The sequence below is a fragment of the Abramis brama genome, assembly GCF_963993115.1.
Source record: "Abramis brama genome assembly, chromosome: 13".
In the NCBI taxonomy this organism is placed as follows: domain Eukaryota; kingdom Metazoa; phylum Chordata; class Actinopteri; order Cypriniformes; family Leuciscidae; genus Abramis; species Abramis brama.
Genome location: NC_139975.1, coordinates 7,609,750 through 7,624,489, shown reverse-complemented (window position 1 = coordinate 7,624,489; position 14,740 = coordinate 7,609,750). Strand labels below are relative to the sequence as shown.

The following is a 14,740-nucleotide window of genomic DNA, read 5'->3' as shown; positions in this document are numbered from 1 at the left end:
ATAATAAATAAAATTACATAGTGTACCTTTAAATATCATTGTTGAAAAAGTTGTGCTGCTTATTTGAAATAGAAATGTTTTGTAATATTAAAAATGTCTGTTGTCACTTTTGATCATTTTAATCCTTGCTGAATAAACAATAAACATCTTTTTTACATTAGTGGTAGTACATTTTATATTCAATAATTCTTTTTTGTAATTATTCACCAGATAAAATTGACATGTTTGGCCCCACATCTCAAGAATCAGTGAAATATTGTTCTAATGCTTACCATGAATTTGTGTACTAAAATAACTGAAAAAAAAGTAATAATAATAATAATAATAATAAATATATAAATAACAAAGAATTGAACATGGCTGGACATATCAGAGATATGAAGTTCTAAATTATCCACTCTATATGGGTCCTATATGATTCCAAACTCTACACAAGTCTCCTCTCTGTTACAATGAGATTCGGCTCTATTAGTATGAGAACAGTAGGTTACTAACGCTTTATGATCGAGATGTGATTGAAAAGCACTAGCAGTACATTCACAGTTTGCAAGCTGATAGTGGTTTGTCTAATACAGCGGACCTAAGGTGGGGGGTGGACGTCACTCTTGTCTCCCTCTACGACTGTACAAATAGTGGAGGTAGCAATGTGTGTATTCTGTGTCGTCTAGTAGTTGAGCACCTGGTTAAAAAGAGAAAAAATCGGGAAAAAATGGATTCCAACTTTTTTTTTTTTTTTTTTTTTTTTTTAAAGAATAACGGTCCATTCATTGAGAAAGCACCAGTACTATTTAAATTGGTATTTTTTTTTATAAACAAATAATGCCTTGGTGGTGGTATGTTTTGTTAAGTTTCAATAAACTACAAACATCCCAGAAAAAAAAAAAAAAAAAAAAAAAATCCCAGGACAGTGGACGATACACAAGGATGCAGTAAAACGATTCCAGCGGAAACAGATGAGCTTGTTCAGATTATCGTGGCCTTCAAGTTACGGCCAGCAAATATGAGCCAGTAAGTCTGTAGAGTTCAGAGGGACCTGAGCGTACAGAATGAAACACTAGACACAGCGATGAATGAATAGGCAGAGGCAACGCAGCCAAGTTTGGATCAGAAGACAGTTAAGACCCGTAGTGGATACATTAAGCTATAAAGGACACCTACAAATGAGTCTGATCAAGGATTTTATCCCAAACATGATCGCAGATCAGCGTAAATTGAGTCCTAATGAACTGACGTGTTTGTCTGCAGTAGTATTTGTTCCAAATATCAAAAAAAGTGAAAGATACCTCCAGTGAATAATGATGACCTGCGTTTTCTGAAACGCGTCTCTATTTGAAATGACAGCTGGAACAGGCGTCACACGAGCTCAGGACGTCCTGCCTGTAAGATTGTAACAGTCCTGGTGAAGTTCAGTTTTGCGGACCCCATCACTACACGCTGGTGATGGAGGCCTGTTTCTCCGTGCGGTTGGCGGGCGGCTCACGGATGGTACGGAAGCTGGGGGGCTGGTAGGGCGGCGGGGGTCTTTTGGTGCCAATGTGTCCTGGACTCAAAGCCATGTTCTGACGCCTGCTATTTTCCACATTACTCGAGGTGTTCGAAGCAAGGCTTTCCCGCGTGCTGAAGCAGTACAGAAGGACAGAAAGGGAAAGAGAACGCAAGTGTTATGAAGAAAGCAGAAGTGGGAAATTGATTAGCAACACGCTGAAATAAGGTTGGAGGGGGGTTAATCAAAGTTTAACAATCACAATCTCGTTATTAGTGCCGATCAGGGTTGTGCACCATTCAGAACTGAACTGAGAATGCCTTTTAATTTCCAAATAAACTCCAGAATTTGAAGTTGAAGCAAACAGGATGTAGAATTCAAATTAGATTATAAGAAGCATAATTAAAGGGCATTAAATTCGAAATGGAGCCAAACACACGTTCTTGTCAATATCTTGCGGTGGACAATGCTTGTGGTGCTGTAAAGCCAAATTAAAATCTATTAGAGAATTTTGATGATTTTTTATTATTTTTTATCTTAGTTGAGAGAAGAATGTCCAATAGACCAATTTTTTTATTTTATTATTCATAACATGGAAAAGATTTGTCAAAATTAATCATTTAATCATTTCTGTTTTGTTGTAATTAAATTCCTGCTGAGTGACTTGAATTTCTTTCAATTAATTTCTGGTAAAAAAAGGAAAAAAAGTCAGCACACCATGGCTCCAAAAATGTGAAAATTTAATAATAGACTCACACACAGGTTACCTTACCTCGAAACGTTACCACCTGTGTGTGAGTCTATTATTAAATTTTCACATTTTTGGAGCCATGGTATGCCGACTTTTTTTCCCCTTTTTTATAAATTTTCTTGTCGAGCACCCAATTTGAGCAACATATTGCTTTGGATGTGCGTGCTTTTGATCTGATTTTAATTAATTTCTGGTAACCATGAGATTCTTTGATAAATTTAGAACGTAAAGAACATTTATTTGTAATAGAAATGTTTGTAACATTATAACATTATAAATGTCTTTACTGTCAATTCTGATCATTTAATTCATCCTTGCTAAGTATATATATTTTTAAACTTACACCAAAAAAATTAAACAGTAGTGCTATAATAAAATATATACATAATGTATATATGTTTGCAACAAAAATTATTTTACAAACATTGTATTGGACTAATGAAATTTCTACTAAGTGACCATGTTGAATTTCTTTGAATACCTTCACTTTAAATTGGAACTTCATTCAGAATTGTGCCCAACTCTGACACTAAATGAAAAGTAGATAAAGGGAAATAGAAAAGAGAAAGGACAGTACAGGAGCAAGAAAAAAAAGTAAGACTATGATAAAATGAGAAATACAAACCTGAAAGAACAAATCATTTATAAAGGTACGGAATTCAATGCTGACTAAAAGCACCCGTGCCACCAGATGTTTCTCGCAAAGAGCCCAAACATGGCCAATGTAAGAAGCAGGACTATATGAGAGGTTGTATAAACGTCACATTAATTGGTCCATTTACATGTGCCTGCTCAAATTTAAAACGGAGAATCTAAATTTAAATCAATCAAATGCAAGAGGAACCCATTCAGGTGACATACAGCTCAGCTCCAACTCTAACTAGTTCATTCAGCTGTAAATAACCAGCACATAAATTAGACATCATGATCAAATTTCAACCCATTCGAATATATCACTCCTATATAGTTCCTACTCGGTCAGATTTGGAAGTTAGCAAATCTAGATTTTTTGTACGTTTCATTTATCAGTATATTTAGTTTGTTTTTAGTAGTACAACCGTTTTCAAATTGATAAATATTACAAACTATACATTTGATAGAGGCTTACAAAATACTGTTGGATGTGTTAATAATAATAATAATAATAATAATAATAATAATAATAATAATAATAATAATAATAGTTATTATCGGCCCAAGAGACTACAAAACGCAAAACAAAAAAAAAACAAAAAAAAAAGGGTATACCCATTAAAGAGTTAATAATAATATTTGCGATGCCTTTTTTTATGTATAGGACAATAACAGGAATTTAGTTGTTTTTGACATACCGCTGTTTGAAACATACCGTTTCCCTTTTCTATGATGTTTTGAACATGGCTTGCCACCAAAATGAAAGAGGGGAGAATGAAAAACACAGGAAGGAACTGCACAAAACAAACACACACACACACACACACACAGTAAAAACTACAACTGAACCACTGTATGAAAAACAACATACTTTAATTTGGGGAAAAACAAAACAAAACAAAAAATATCACAATTAAAAACAAAACAAAACATGGGGGCACATTTTGTTCCTCAAATGTTTGAAATGTCTCATCAGGTTTTTGGCACTGAGCGGGCTTCGCTGTCACTACAGTAAAGTGAACTTGACCCGCTCTGCCTCACAGGGTGACCTGAGTAACAGTACAGTGCTTGTTTTTCTTCATCCAATCACATTTTTCTAAATGCAGACAGAAAATATCCACTTCATCAATTTCAGCAGTTCAAGAGGTCTGATTTTTAAACCGCATGGTATATTTCCTCAAGTGGACGCCACAAACTTCTTTATATCACTCTGGATGATAAGTCTTTTTTTTAATTGTTGGGTTTTTGACTGCAAAACAGACTTTGCACTCAACTTTAAAGTGTTTTCTGAGTCAACATTATTGCACTGCAATATCAGAGCATGAAAACGTCTACTGGAAGTTTGCAGTATGAGAGGTTTCAGACATTTGGAAGACGAGATCAAAGGGTTTGGGTGCAGGTTGAAAGGGAGGACAAGGATAACGTCAGGACGTAAAGTTGCACCAGTTGCATCATGTGCTCAAGGTAATTTATTATTTATTTATTTAAGTAAGGCCTCAAACATATCAATAGATAAAGTGACAGACATGTGCGTATCCATTATATCATGATAATTTTGAGAACAATTTAATTAACCCAATGGATTTTGGTTGAGAACACACAATGCAACACTTACAATACAAACAGGATGTTCATTTAGACAAAAATGACAAAAGGAGCACTCAAAAACAACACATTTAAACAAAAAATTCTGTTTAAAACAAAAGCAAACAAAAACAAATGGTGTAAACCCTTTCAAAGATTGCAGTTATAAAACTGGTAGTGGTTGACCTACATTATGGTGTATTCAGTACCTCTCATGTGTTAGGGCCTCCCCCATTTTAGTGAAAACCTGATACATAGAGTAGCATTAAGCCCACAAATACTCTACGCAAGTATGAACCGTAGCATTGCAAAATTTATTAGAACGCAATTTGTAATGCAACATGTAAAATTCATTCTCCTCACTTCTGCAAGGGCCACTATAGTGGGAAGTTATATTTCAGGTCAACTACTGTCATGGCAGAACAACAGTTTTAACAGTATCTTGCAAGTTAAAGTTAGTTAAACTGTTGACATGTTTATAGTTAGTTATCTGAAATATGACCCACAGGTTGAATGGCACAGACATTTTAACTGAACTCTATCAGACTACTGAGGTTTGTTACCGCCACAGAAATGTAAGAATGCAAGTTAAGTGTATAATAAGACAGCATGCTTACAATGCATTGGCCAAGCACTGGCGTTTTTGTACTTGCATAGAGTATGTTTCTGGCCTTAATGTCATTCACAGAGCTGGTTTATTGCTACTTAAAATAAGAAAATGTAAGGTTTGCACAACTAGGATTAAACTAAGGCAATACGGAATTTGTCATGACTATAAAAGCAAAGAACCCTAAATGTTTCTGTGAGTTAACACTGAGTTAAAAAAAAGAATATGTCTATTCATAGAATAGCATACCCCTCATTTAAGACACACCCTATTGTCAACACAACAAATGAAACAAACCCTTAAAGTGGCCCTGAGTGCCTTACCGTGGGGAATTAAATCCACTGTCCACAGTCACACTGCTGGAGTCCATACTGTCCAATCGGGTAGAATGGACCGATTTTTGGCTGTTGTTCCCCTCACCTTCCTTGGGACTTAGAAAGGTTAGGTTCTTCTCAAACTTCCGCTGCAAATCCCGCTCCTTCTCCCGTTCCAGCAGCCATTGCATTGTCCCTCCCTCTTCTAGAACTTTCTGCTCCACCCGGTTCTTATGACTAGTCTCCTCCGAGTCGTCATCCGACACATTGTAATAGTCAAAGGTTGTTTCTGCACATGAAGCCTGCTCCTGAGCCGAGGATGGAGGCACGGTCAGTGGAAGAGGTTTATCGAAATGCTCCTGAGTCCCGAGGACCTCCGCTGACTTGGTGTGAGGGGACCTACCTATCGTACCTGGCCTTGAGAAGCTGCTCTCCACGTAGTCTGGAGGTTTAAACAAAGTCTCTTGGCTGTAAACCTCTGGCATTTTGTCCAAGTCACCTGAGTCGGGATTGTGTTGGTGCATCAATCGTCCATTGGGGAGATGCTCGGGAGTTTGGCTCGTTGTCGCTATAGGAGTAGTATTTTGTCCCTTGGCTGTCTCCTCTTTATATTCTATAGGGTGAGGTGGTGTTAGATGAGGTGTCAATCGGTCAGAGGAGATCCCCTTCCAGACACTATCCGTAAAGTCATGGCTGGGTTTTACAAGAGATGATGGGGCAGAGAGAGAGACTTCATTTGCCGCAGTGCACTGGAAATAGTCATCCACAGGTGTTTTGGGAGAGCAAGACTTCAGGTCATTGTAAGCAGGAAGACTATCCCTGCTTTTACTCTTCTCCAGCGTCCGGTAAAGTACAGCATCCTCTGAGGATCCTCTTCCAACATCAGGCACACAAACTTCAGAGTGTAATCTAGCAGCAGAGAGCATGATGCGGGAATAGTGGTTTGCCTGCGCAGATGCCCTCAAAGTACCATCGTCAGTGTAGTACCGACTCCTGTCATCGGGACTGCACTCAAAGTCCTCTGGGCCACCTAAATATGGACCACCAAGAGGTCCCTTGGAGTTGTCCATGGAGCGTGACCTTTCTTTGGCCTTGTCCGACCTCTCGTTTCGTGACTTTCTCTCTTGTGTGTGACTATGACTTCGGTGGACTTTGGAATGTGACTGTGCCCTGGAAGGTTCTGGGAATGGCATTTCTGTCCGCCGCTTTGCCAGTTCCCCAGAAACATCCCACTCTGGAGCAGTGGTAAAGTGAGACTCCACAATATTGGGGTTGCTGTGAACCATATACTTCCCCCTATTCCGCTCCATGGACATCATGGTTTCACGTGGAGAACGAACCAACGAGGAGCTGTAGAATCTGTAATCCCGGTCATAGGATATGTCCAGGTTGGATCCTTCAGACGGATCCCCCCTGGACGCTCGTGTTTTGCTATGGGAACGTGAGGCCTTGCCCTGCTGGGTCTTTCGATGGCTGCGGCTCCTCTTGCTGCGTGCACTCTGCTGAGCCGAGGAGTTTGCTTTGTTCCTCTGTGCCTTCTCCTCCTCCAATCGCTTCATTACGGCTGTGTGGCGAGCAAGGTTCTCCACCGTAAGATCTGGGTTGATCCGACGGATGATCTCCATCTCCACCTCTCTGGGAACGGTGGTGGGTGTCTCCTCATCCCGCAGTGGCCACTCCTCAGGTGGGAACTGGGCGGAAAACGTGGCTAGATGTTTCGTCTTGTCCTTCTTGAAGCTCAACCTGAAGAGCTTCAGTCCAAACTTCTTAGACTGCTTCTCCCCACTGCTGCTGCTTCCATCTTTGTGTTTACTGTTCGTCTCTGTTTTAAATGGAAAACTAAGCGCACTCTTACTCTTCTCTGGTGGCTGCTGAGGGGGCGGAGACACAGGAGAAACCTCTTTATGCTCCTTAGACCTTCTCTGTAAGGTTGAGGTATGTGTGCTAGGCATGTCCTCCCGGTAGCTGTTGTTGTAGGAATCATTGTGGTTCTTGTGGTGAGGTCTTTCCCGGATGCATCCGGACGTGGAGGGTGTCATGGTACCTGAGTGAGGAGAGGTACATGGCTGCTGCTGCTGCATGCGATCTGGTATCCTCTCGTCTAGGTGGTACCACTTGCTGTTAGTCCTAATGAGGGAAGGCGTGATGAAGTATGTCTGCTGGGTGACAATGAAGTAACCCTCTGGGGTGGGGTAGATCTTCCGCTCTCGGACCAGCATGTTGAGTGTGTGCCGCAGAATCTCCATACTTGGAGTGGGGACGCCTACCGGACAGAAAAAGAGACAGGAGATGATCAGTCCAATACGGCAAAACAAATACCTTGACACCAACAATATTCATTTGACACTGATAGTATAACCTTAATCTGATTGTAACAAAGTATCACAAGGTGTGATTCCACATAATGACAACATTATGGGATTTAAAAACATGCTGTAATTTTTTGTTTCAAGCACTTACAATTCTTCTTCCATGTATAATAACGTTTACTATGCTTAACTCAAAGGTTGTCTCTCATTTTATCCCCTCAACAGTGACCAATATAACGGATCACAACATGAGTGCTTATAGCTGCATATATGTTCATTGCTCAATAAAGCTAAAATAAACGGCCTTTCGTTAAAATTCCATTCACATTCTGTCCTGTTTGATACTATAGTATAGCTGTGTTTAATGCAGCATATAGACATGGTGCAGTGGTGGCTGTCTTCTGTGCTTGGTTGACCGGTTTCAGAGCTTTGCTCCTCTGCTGGCATTACTCCCCATTACATCATGGAGTCCTTAAAGCCAGCCTAGTGTGACGCAATCCCACCCCCCACCCCCCACTGCAGCTAAAACATAGTAGGCAACACCCCATTCAAATGTCCACGCTTCAGGTGGCAAGTCTACTGTATACATGTATGTCTCTGTCTGTGCCATACACTTCTGTGGTCCAAATAGGGATATTTGTGACGTCACAGTTTTATAAGAGAAACACATTCCATGAGCATTTCTTCCACTCCTGAACTCTTTCAAACAGTAAAGAAGACCCTAAATGTGACAAAATATGGAGTTAAAGATTTGAGCGATGTATCAGTTCTGCGTTGCCATTTGCAGTACACTGGTAGTCCAGCGCACTTCTATATGTAAACGCTGAGGCGGAGTGGGGTTGCCTGTACTTACATCATAGTTGCTGCTTAGTTTCCCTGTCAATGAGGTGCAATCCTAATTCAACCTTACAAACACTCTCTCTCTCTCCCCCTCACACACACACACACACACACACTTAAACAACTGTCTAATCCAATCGAGAACAACAGCCTATCACTTATTGCAGAAATTCACTTTGGTTCTAAACACTTAGCTGTTGAGTTGAGAAGTTCTTCTCAAGATCTTGATAGACGCATTACATTCAAATAACTATTAAACAGCAGACATTTTTGATGTATTAAAATGCTACAAAAAGAAAAAAGGCATCTCAAGATGCAACAACCCAGACAAATGTCCATTCTTCCAAGTTCTGGGAATAAGTTCAGAGAGTTTTATAAAAAAAATAATCAAATCACTACTAGCATTCATTTTCGTGCGGCCACAGCTTTCTCTTGTAGTCGAAGCCTTTTGTGCAGTCGAGGAGGTGCTCGCATTGCCATATATACTGTAGTTACAATTACCAACGTCACATTTGTATTAAATAAAAGCTAACTAAAACATAACAGAAATTTTGTGTTTGTGTTATTTGTTATTTATCATTTCATGGGAATATGGCTAGCATAGTTTATTTATCAGACACAGTTAACTATGACATTTAACTGCGCACATACTTGTATTTTTAACATTCTAGTTTCTAGTTTATAAATATGATGTTGTCAGAAGGCCTGTATTAACCCCCTGGAGCCGTATGGATTACTTTTATGATGGATGTATGCGCTTTTTTGGCCTTCAAAATCTCAGTTACTATTCACTCCCATAATAAAGCTTGGAAGAGCCAGGATATTTTTCAATTATACTCAGATTGTGTTTGGCTGAAAGAAGAAAATCATATACACCTAGGATGGCTTTAGGGTGAGTAAATGATGGGATCATTTTCATTTTTGGTTGAACTAACCCTTTAAGATATTAGTCTAGTTCTAGAATTTCCCTTAACTAACCACAGATCATTTTCCATTCATTAAAAACAATAAAGCACTGCAAAAAGAAAAAAAAGAAAAGAAAAAAAAGGATAACAAATTTGACTCGACTTCAACCCTCTAGTTTTATTCCTCACAAAAAAACTGTCAAAAGAATACACTGAGTCTGCACTACAGAAGTTTCCATCTCAATGTTTTACTTTTATGTCAGGAAGTGTTTTTTCTCCAAACAAACAGACTTTGACCTCTGAAAAATGAGCAGTAATAATGTGATTCTGTGTGCCTCACAAAAATACTTTTTTTAACAACAGGATCCATGCAACATCCTCGTAATAGCAGCTTTCTCCAAAACAAACACAGTGGATTTGCACCTGAGCCAAAACAGAAACTTCACGGGGGATTTTTTTTTTCTGCAACATATGCAGTGAGATGAACTGCTACATGACTCATATCAAAATGTGCTCTGTGGAATAACATATTACATTTCAATGATGCCTGTATGCTTTATTTTCACATTCAATGCGCCAGTCTCTCCAACACACTTTTATCTTTCTAACTGAACAAAACTATTCCCATTAGACTTTTATACACACTCAGATGCATACCTACATTTACATGTATTATTTGGCAGATGCTTTTATCTAAAGTGACTTAAAGCAGTTCAAGGTAACCTTACAAGCTGAATCAAACCAAACCTACTCAGGTGCCCTATTCTCCTGGTGATACTGGAAATATGGTCTAGAGGAGAGGTTCAGGTGTGCAAAAAGTATATGTTAATGAGGTGCAATCCTAATTCAACCTTACAAACATGTGATCATGATTATATAGCAACTTCTGTGTTCACTACAGATTCTATAGCAACCTCACTGCATAAGGGACACAGAGATCATTATGACTCAGCATCTGCTGCATCTCTTTAGCTCAGTCTCACTATCACATGATATAATCAACATCATACCACTGAGATGCTGAAACTGGCCATATCTGACCACAACACGACTGACATGTAACAAAACAACTATGTTTTGTTACAACAACTACAAAGCTGTGCTAACATTTATGGCTAGGCAATGCATTGAATAATCACAATGTGCTTTCTATGATTATACTAGCCACATTAAATTAATCAATAATCTTAAATACTGCAATGATTTTAATGCAGCGTTATTTTTGGGGGGTCATCAAGTTTCCTAAAGACTAATTTCACAATCTTTTCTTGTTTCTTGTATGAGAGCATTAGGATATATAGGGCCACTGATTTAAACGTCTTGAATAGTGCCTTTGATTTAATCATCGGTAGCAAAAATGGCATTAGAATAGGTACATTTGAGTTACAATTCAAGTGAGTTTTGTAGAAACACCACCTCAATGTTCAAGTACAATCAGGTTCCTGCATCTACAGCCCCATATAACCTAAACGGCTGTGGCAAAGTAATTTTGTACAATGATACAACCTGTAAAACCAGCCTTTCAAAAAATAAAGAATATCTAATACTTGCGTTTAGCTGCATCACAATTTAAACCTTAAGAATGCTGATTCACTATGTGTGTGTATCACATTCTCTGAGAAAATATTACACATTTTTCCCATAATCCAACCACTGATTTCAGCAAAACATCATTATCCTGTGCTGTGTTTCTGCAATAAGAGCATATAACAACGGATGTTAAACTTTCCATATCACTGCTGTGACCACATCATGCTTTATAGCGCTCTGAATATGAGACTTTATCCAAATGTTCCAGGATATGGCTATTATCATGTGCAAATGGCTGTGTAAACAGTTACGACTGGTGTTACTGGCAAAAACTGAAGAAACTAAAATCACTGAAACTAAAATCATTTAGATCTATTATTGCCACATGGAATCAATGTTGATGCCGTTGAAATTCTGCAGCAGAGCGATGACATCTCAGATCATTATTTAATATGTATACTTAATTTAGCCAAGGTTGCAAAGCCGACTCTGTGTTATAAATATGGTAGAACTATCACTTCTACCACTAAATATTGCTTTATAAATAATCTTCCCGATCAGTTTCATCTCGTCAGCATCCCAGATAGCTTAGAAGAACTTGATGTTGCAACAGAAATGATTGACTCTCTCTTTTCCAGCACTTTAGACACAGTTGCTCCATTGCGCTTAAAGAAGATTTAAGGAAATAGTCCAATGCCGTGGTACAAGGAGCACACTCGGGCCCTTAAGAGAGCAGCCAGAAAAATGGAGCGTAGCTGGAAGAAAACAAAATTAGAAGTTTTTCGCATTTCGTGGAGAGAGAGCACGATTGCGTACAGAAAGGCCTTAAAAACTGCTAGATCTGCTTATTTTTCAACACTTTTAGAAGAAAACAAACACAACCCTAGGTATTTATTCGAAACAGTGGCTAAATTAACGAAAAATAAAGCCCCAACACCGGACGTTTCCAAACAGCACAGCAGTAATGACTTTATGAACTTCTTTACTTACAAGAATGATAATATTAGAGAGAAAATTATAACTATGCAACCGTCTACTACAGTATCGCATCAGACAGTGCATTGTAGTCTTCCTGAGGAAAAAATTTCAATCATTCATTGCTATAGGAGAGGAAAAATTGTCTAAACTCGTTAAATCATCTAAAATCAACAATGTATGTTAAACCCAATACAGACTAAGCTATTGAAAGAGATGCTACCAGAGATCAGAGATCCTCTTCTTAATATCATTAATTCATCTTTTTCACTAGGATATGTACCGACAACTTTTAAGCTGGCTATTATTAAACCTCTTATTAAAAAAATGCAGCTTGATCAGTATGGAGTACCACAAGGCTCAGTACTAGGGCCGTTGCTGTTCACCCTGTACATGCTACCCTTGGGAGATATCATTAGGAAGCATTGAATTAGTTTTCACTGTTATGCTGATGATACTCAGCTCTATATTTCTTCGTGCCCCGACAAAACGCACCAATTCACAAAATTAACGGAATGCATAGCTGATATAAAAATTGATGACTAGCAATTTCCTACTACTTAATTCTGAAAAACAGAGTTTCTAATTATTGGGCAAAAAAATCTCTGCACGTACTAACCCAGAATACTGTCTAACACTTGATGGCTGCTCTGTCAAGTCTTCGTCGTCGGTTAGGAACCTGGGTGTGCTCTTTGATACCAATCTTTCATTTGAAAGCCACGTTTCTAGCATCTGTAAAACCGCATTCTTCCATCTTAAAAATATATCTAAATTATGACATATGCTTTCAATTCATAACCTCAAGGCTAGATTGTTGTAATGCTCTACTGGGTGGTTGCCCTACACGCTTAATAAACAGTCCAGTTGGTCCAAAACGCAGGAGCTAGAGTTCTCACTAGAACCAGAAAATATGACCATATTAGCCCCGTTCTGTCAACACTGCATTGGCTCCCTATTAAACATTGTATAAATTTTAAAATATTGCTGATTACTAACAAAGCACTAAATGGTTTAGCTCCGCAGTACTTGAGTGAGCTCTTAACGCATTATAGTCCTTCATGTCTATTGCGATCTCAAAATTCTGGCCAGTTGATAAATACCTAGAATATCAAAATTGACTGCTGGCGGTAGATCCTTTTCCTATTTAGCACCTAAACTTTGGAACAGTCTTCCTAACATTCTCCGGGAAGCAGACACACTGTCAGTTTAAATCTAGACTAAAAACGCATCTCTTTTACCTGGCATTCATATAGAACATTATACATATCTATTATTCAAATCAGTTAAATGATTATTAGGCTGCATAAATTAGGTCAGCCAGAACCAGGGACACTTCCTATAACTTCCTATAAGAAGAATGGCATCTATGCTAATGTTAGTCTTTCTGTTTATTCCAAGGTTTACTGAAGTCAGCCGGATCTAGGCCGTATCCAGATCAGATGGTGGACCTGCGCCTAGACCCATTCACAACGCATCCCTGAAGTGCCAGCCTCATCAGCCCTGTGAAGGCCTCATCGACACGACAGCCATCGGCACTGATCCTCAACAAACTCATCTCCATATCGGCGTGATGACTCCGACTTCCAACCAGATGGAACTGGATAAATATTCTGAATATTCTGATCCAATCTGACTTCTGACCTGTAATGCTGCCTGAATCATAATCATACACTGTTTGTTCGTTGGCCAGGCGAGAACTGGACCCCGACTGAGCCTGGTTTCTCCAGAACACTGAATGAAGTTTTTTTTTTCTTCATTCTGTCACCTGATGGAGTTTTGGTTCCTTGCCACTGTTGACTTAGCTTTTGGCTTGCTTAGTTGGGGGCATTTAATATTCAACAATATTATTGATCTGCCTTACTTAAGGTGGACGATGATGCAATTTTCTTCTAGAAACAAACTTTTTTGTATAGTATAAGTGCTATATAAATAAAGGTGACTTGACTTGAACCGTTATAAAATAGATTCAGCATTTAAGATTTACAGATGCTTCCAGCATCTTTTAAAAAGCATGTCTGGTCTCCTGTAAAGATAAAAAATATTAAGCTCAACATTCATGTCTATGCTGTGGCCTTTGGGTTAGAGCATGGGATCTGAAGCGAGGTTGAATCTGGCTTGTGACATTTAAGTAAATCTCACAAAAACATATCCAGGTCACATCACATATCACCTTAAATTTAAAAATGAAAAAGAATTAATATTTTGCATTTAGAAAATGAAGCCTATTTTAGGATCATTAAGATGTTTTGCATTGTGACATTATTTTCAATGCAATTAAGCACATTTCCTGCACTTATGTTCTGTGTTATTATTGAAGGACGTTACCTGGGAAGCATGTTGCTAGGTGTTCGATGAGAGTCTCTTGTGTGACGGTCTTACGGGCAGAGTTCATGGCAGAAATGGCCAGGCACAGGATTTCTCCCAGTGGTATAAACTGGGATTGGCTGATGGGAGACATGCTGATAGGAGACACATCACCTGCAAAGCACAGAGATCAAAGGTCAAAGATGTGTGGCAGAGGTGAAAGGTTAAAACGTTACACTGGTGGCTTTAGGAGTGCAGAACAGGTATCATGACTTTCTAGAGGAACTGATCAAAGTTGGTGGAAAGTTTGTGTAAACTTATAAATAAAGTTATATAAATGCACTAGTAACAGAATGATTAACTGTCCAATATTTAAATTATTTCAACATTTCAAGAACACCTACATCAGTCGGTAACATTCTAAAATCAACAAAAAACACTATAGATACACAGACATCAAAATTTTGGCAGATAACAATAGGCCAATAATTATTGGGATAAATAG

The 14,740-nt window shown here is 38.6% G+C and overlaps 1 protein-coding gene across 4 annotated transcripts in view; it reads right to left on the bottom strand.

Annotated features, from left to right (window-relative positions):
- Positions 1-748: 748 nt before the first annotated feature.
- The window catches only part of stox2b (storkhead box 2b), a gene marked incomplete at its 5' end in the record, with an annotated part of 65,006 nt that continues 51,014 nt past the window's right edge, over positions 749-14,740 (bottom strand). For 2 of the 4 annotated variants that reach the window (XM_084133953.1, XM_084133954.1), the window contains 3 exons: positions 749-1,617; positions 5,382-7,635; positions 14,257-14,409. In XM_084133953.1, coding sequence (XP_083990079.1) covers positions 1,428-1,617; positions 5,382-7,635; positions 14,257-14,409 — 2,597 coding nt within the window. In that variant the 3' untranslated portion in view covers positions 749-1,427. Of the gene's footprint in view, positions 1,618-3,723; positions 7,636-14,256; positions 14,410-14,740 lie in introns of those variants that run through there. The other 2 variants (XM_084133952.1, XM_084133955.1) reach the window with 2 other exon arrangements.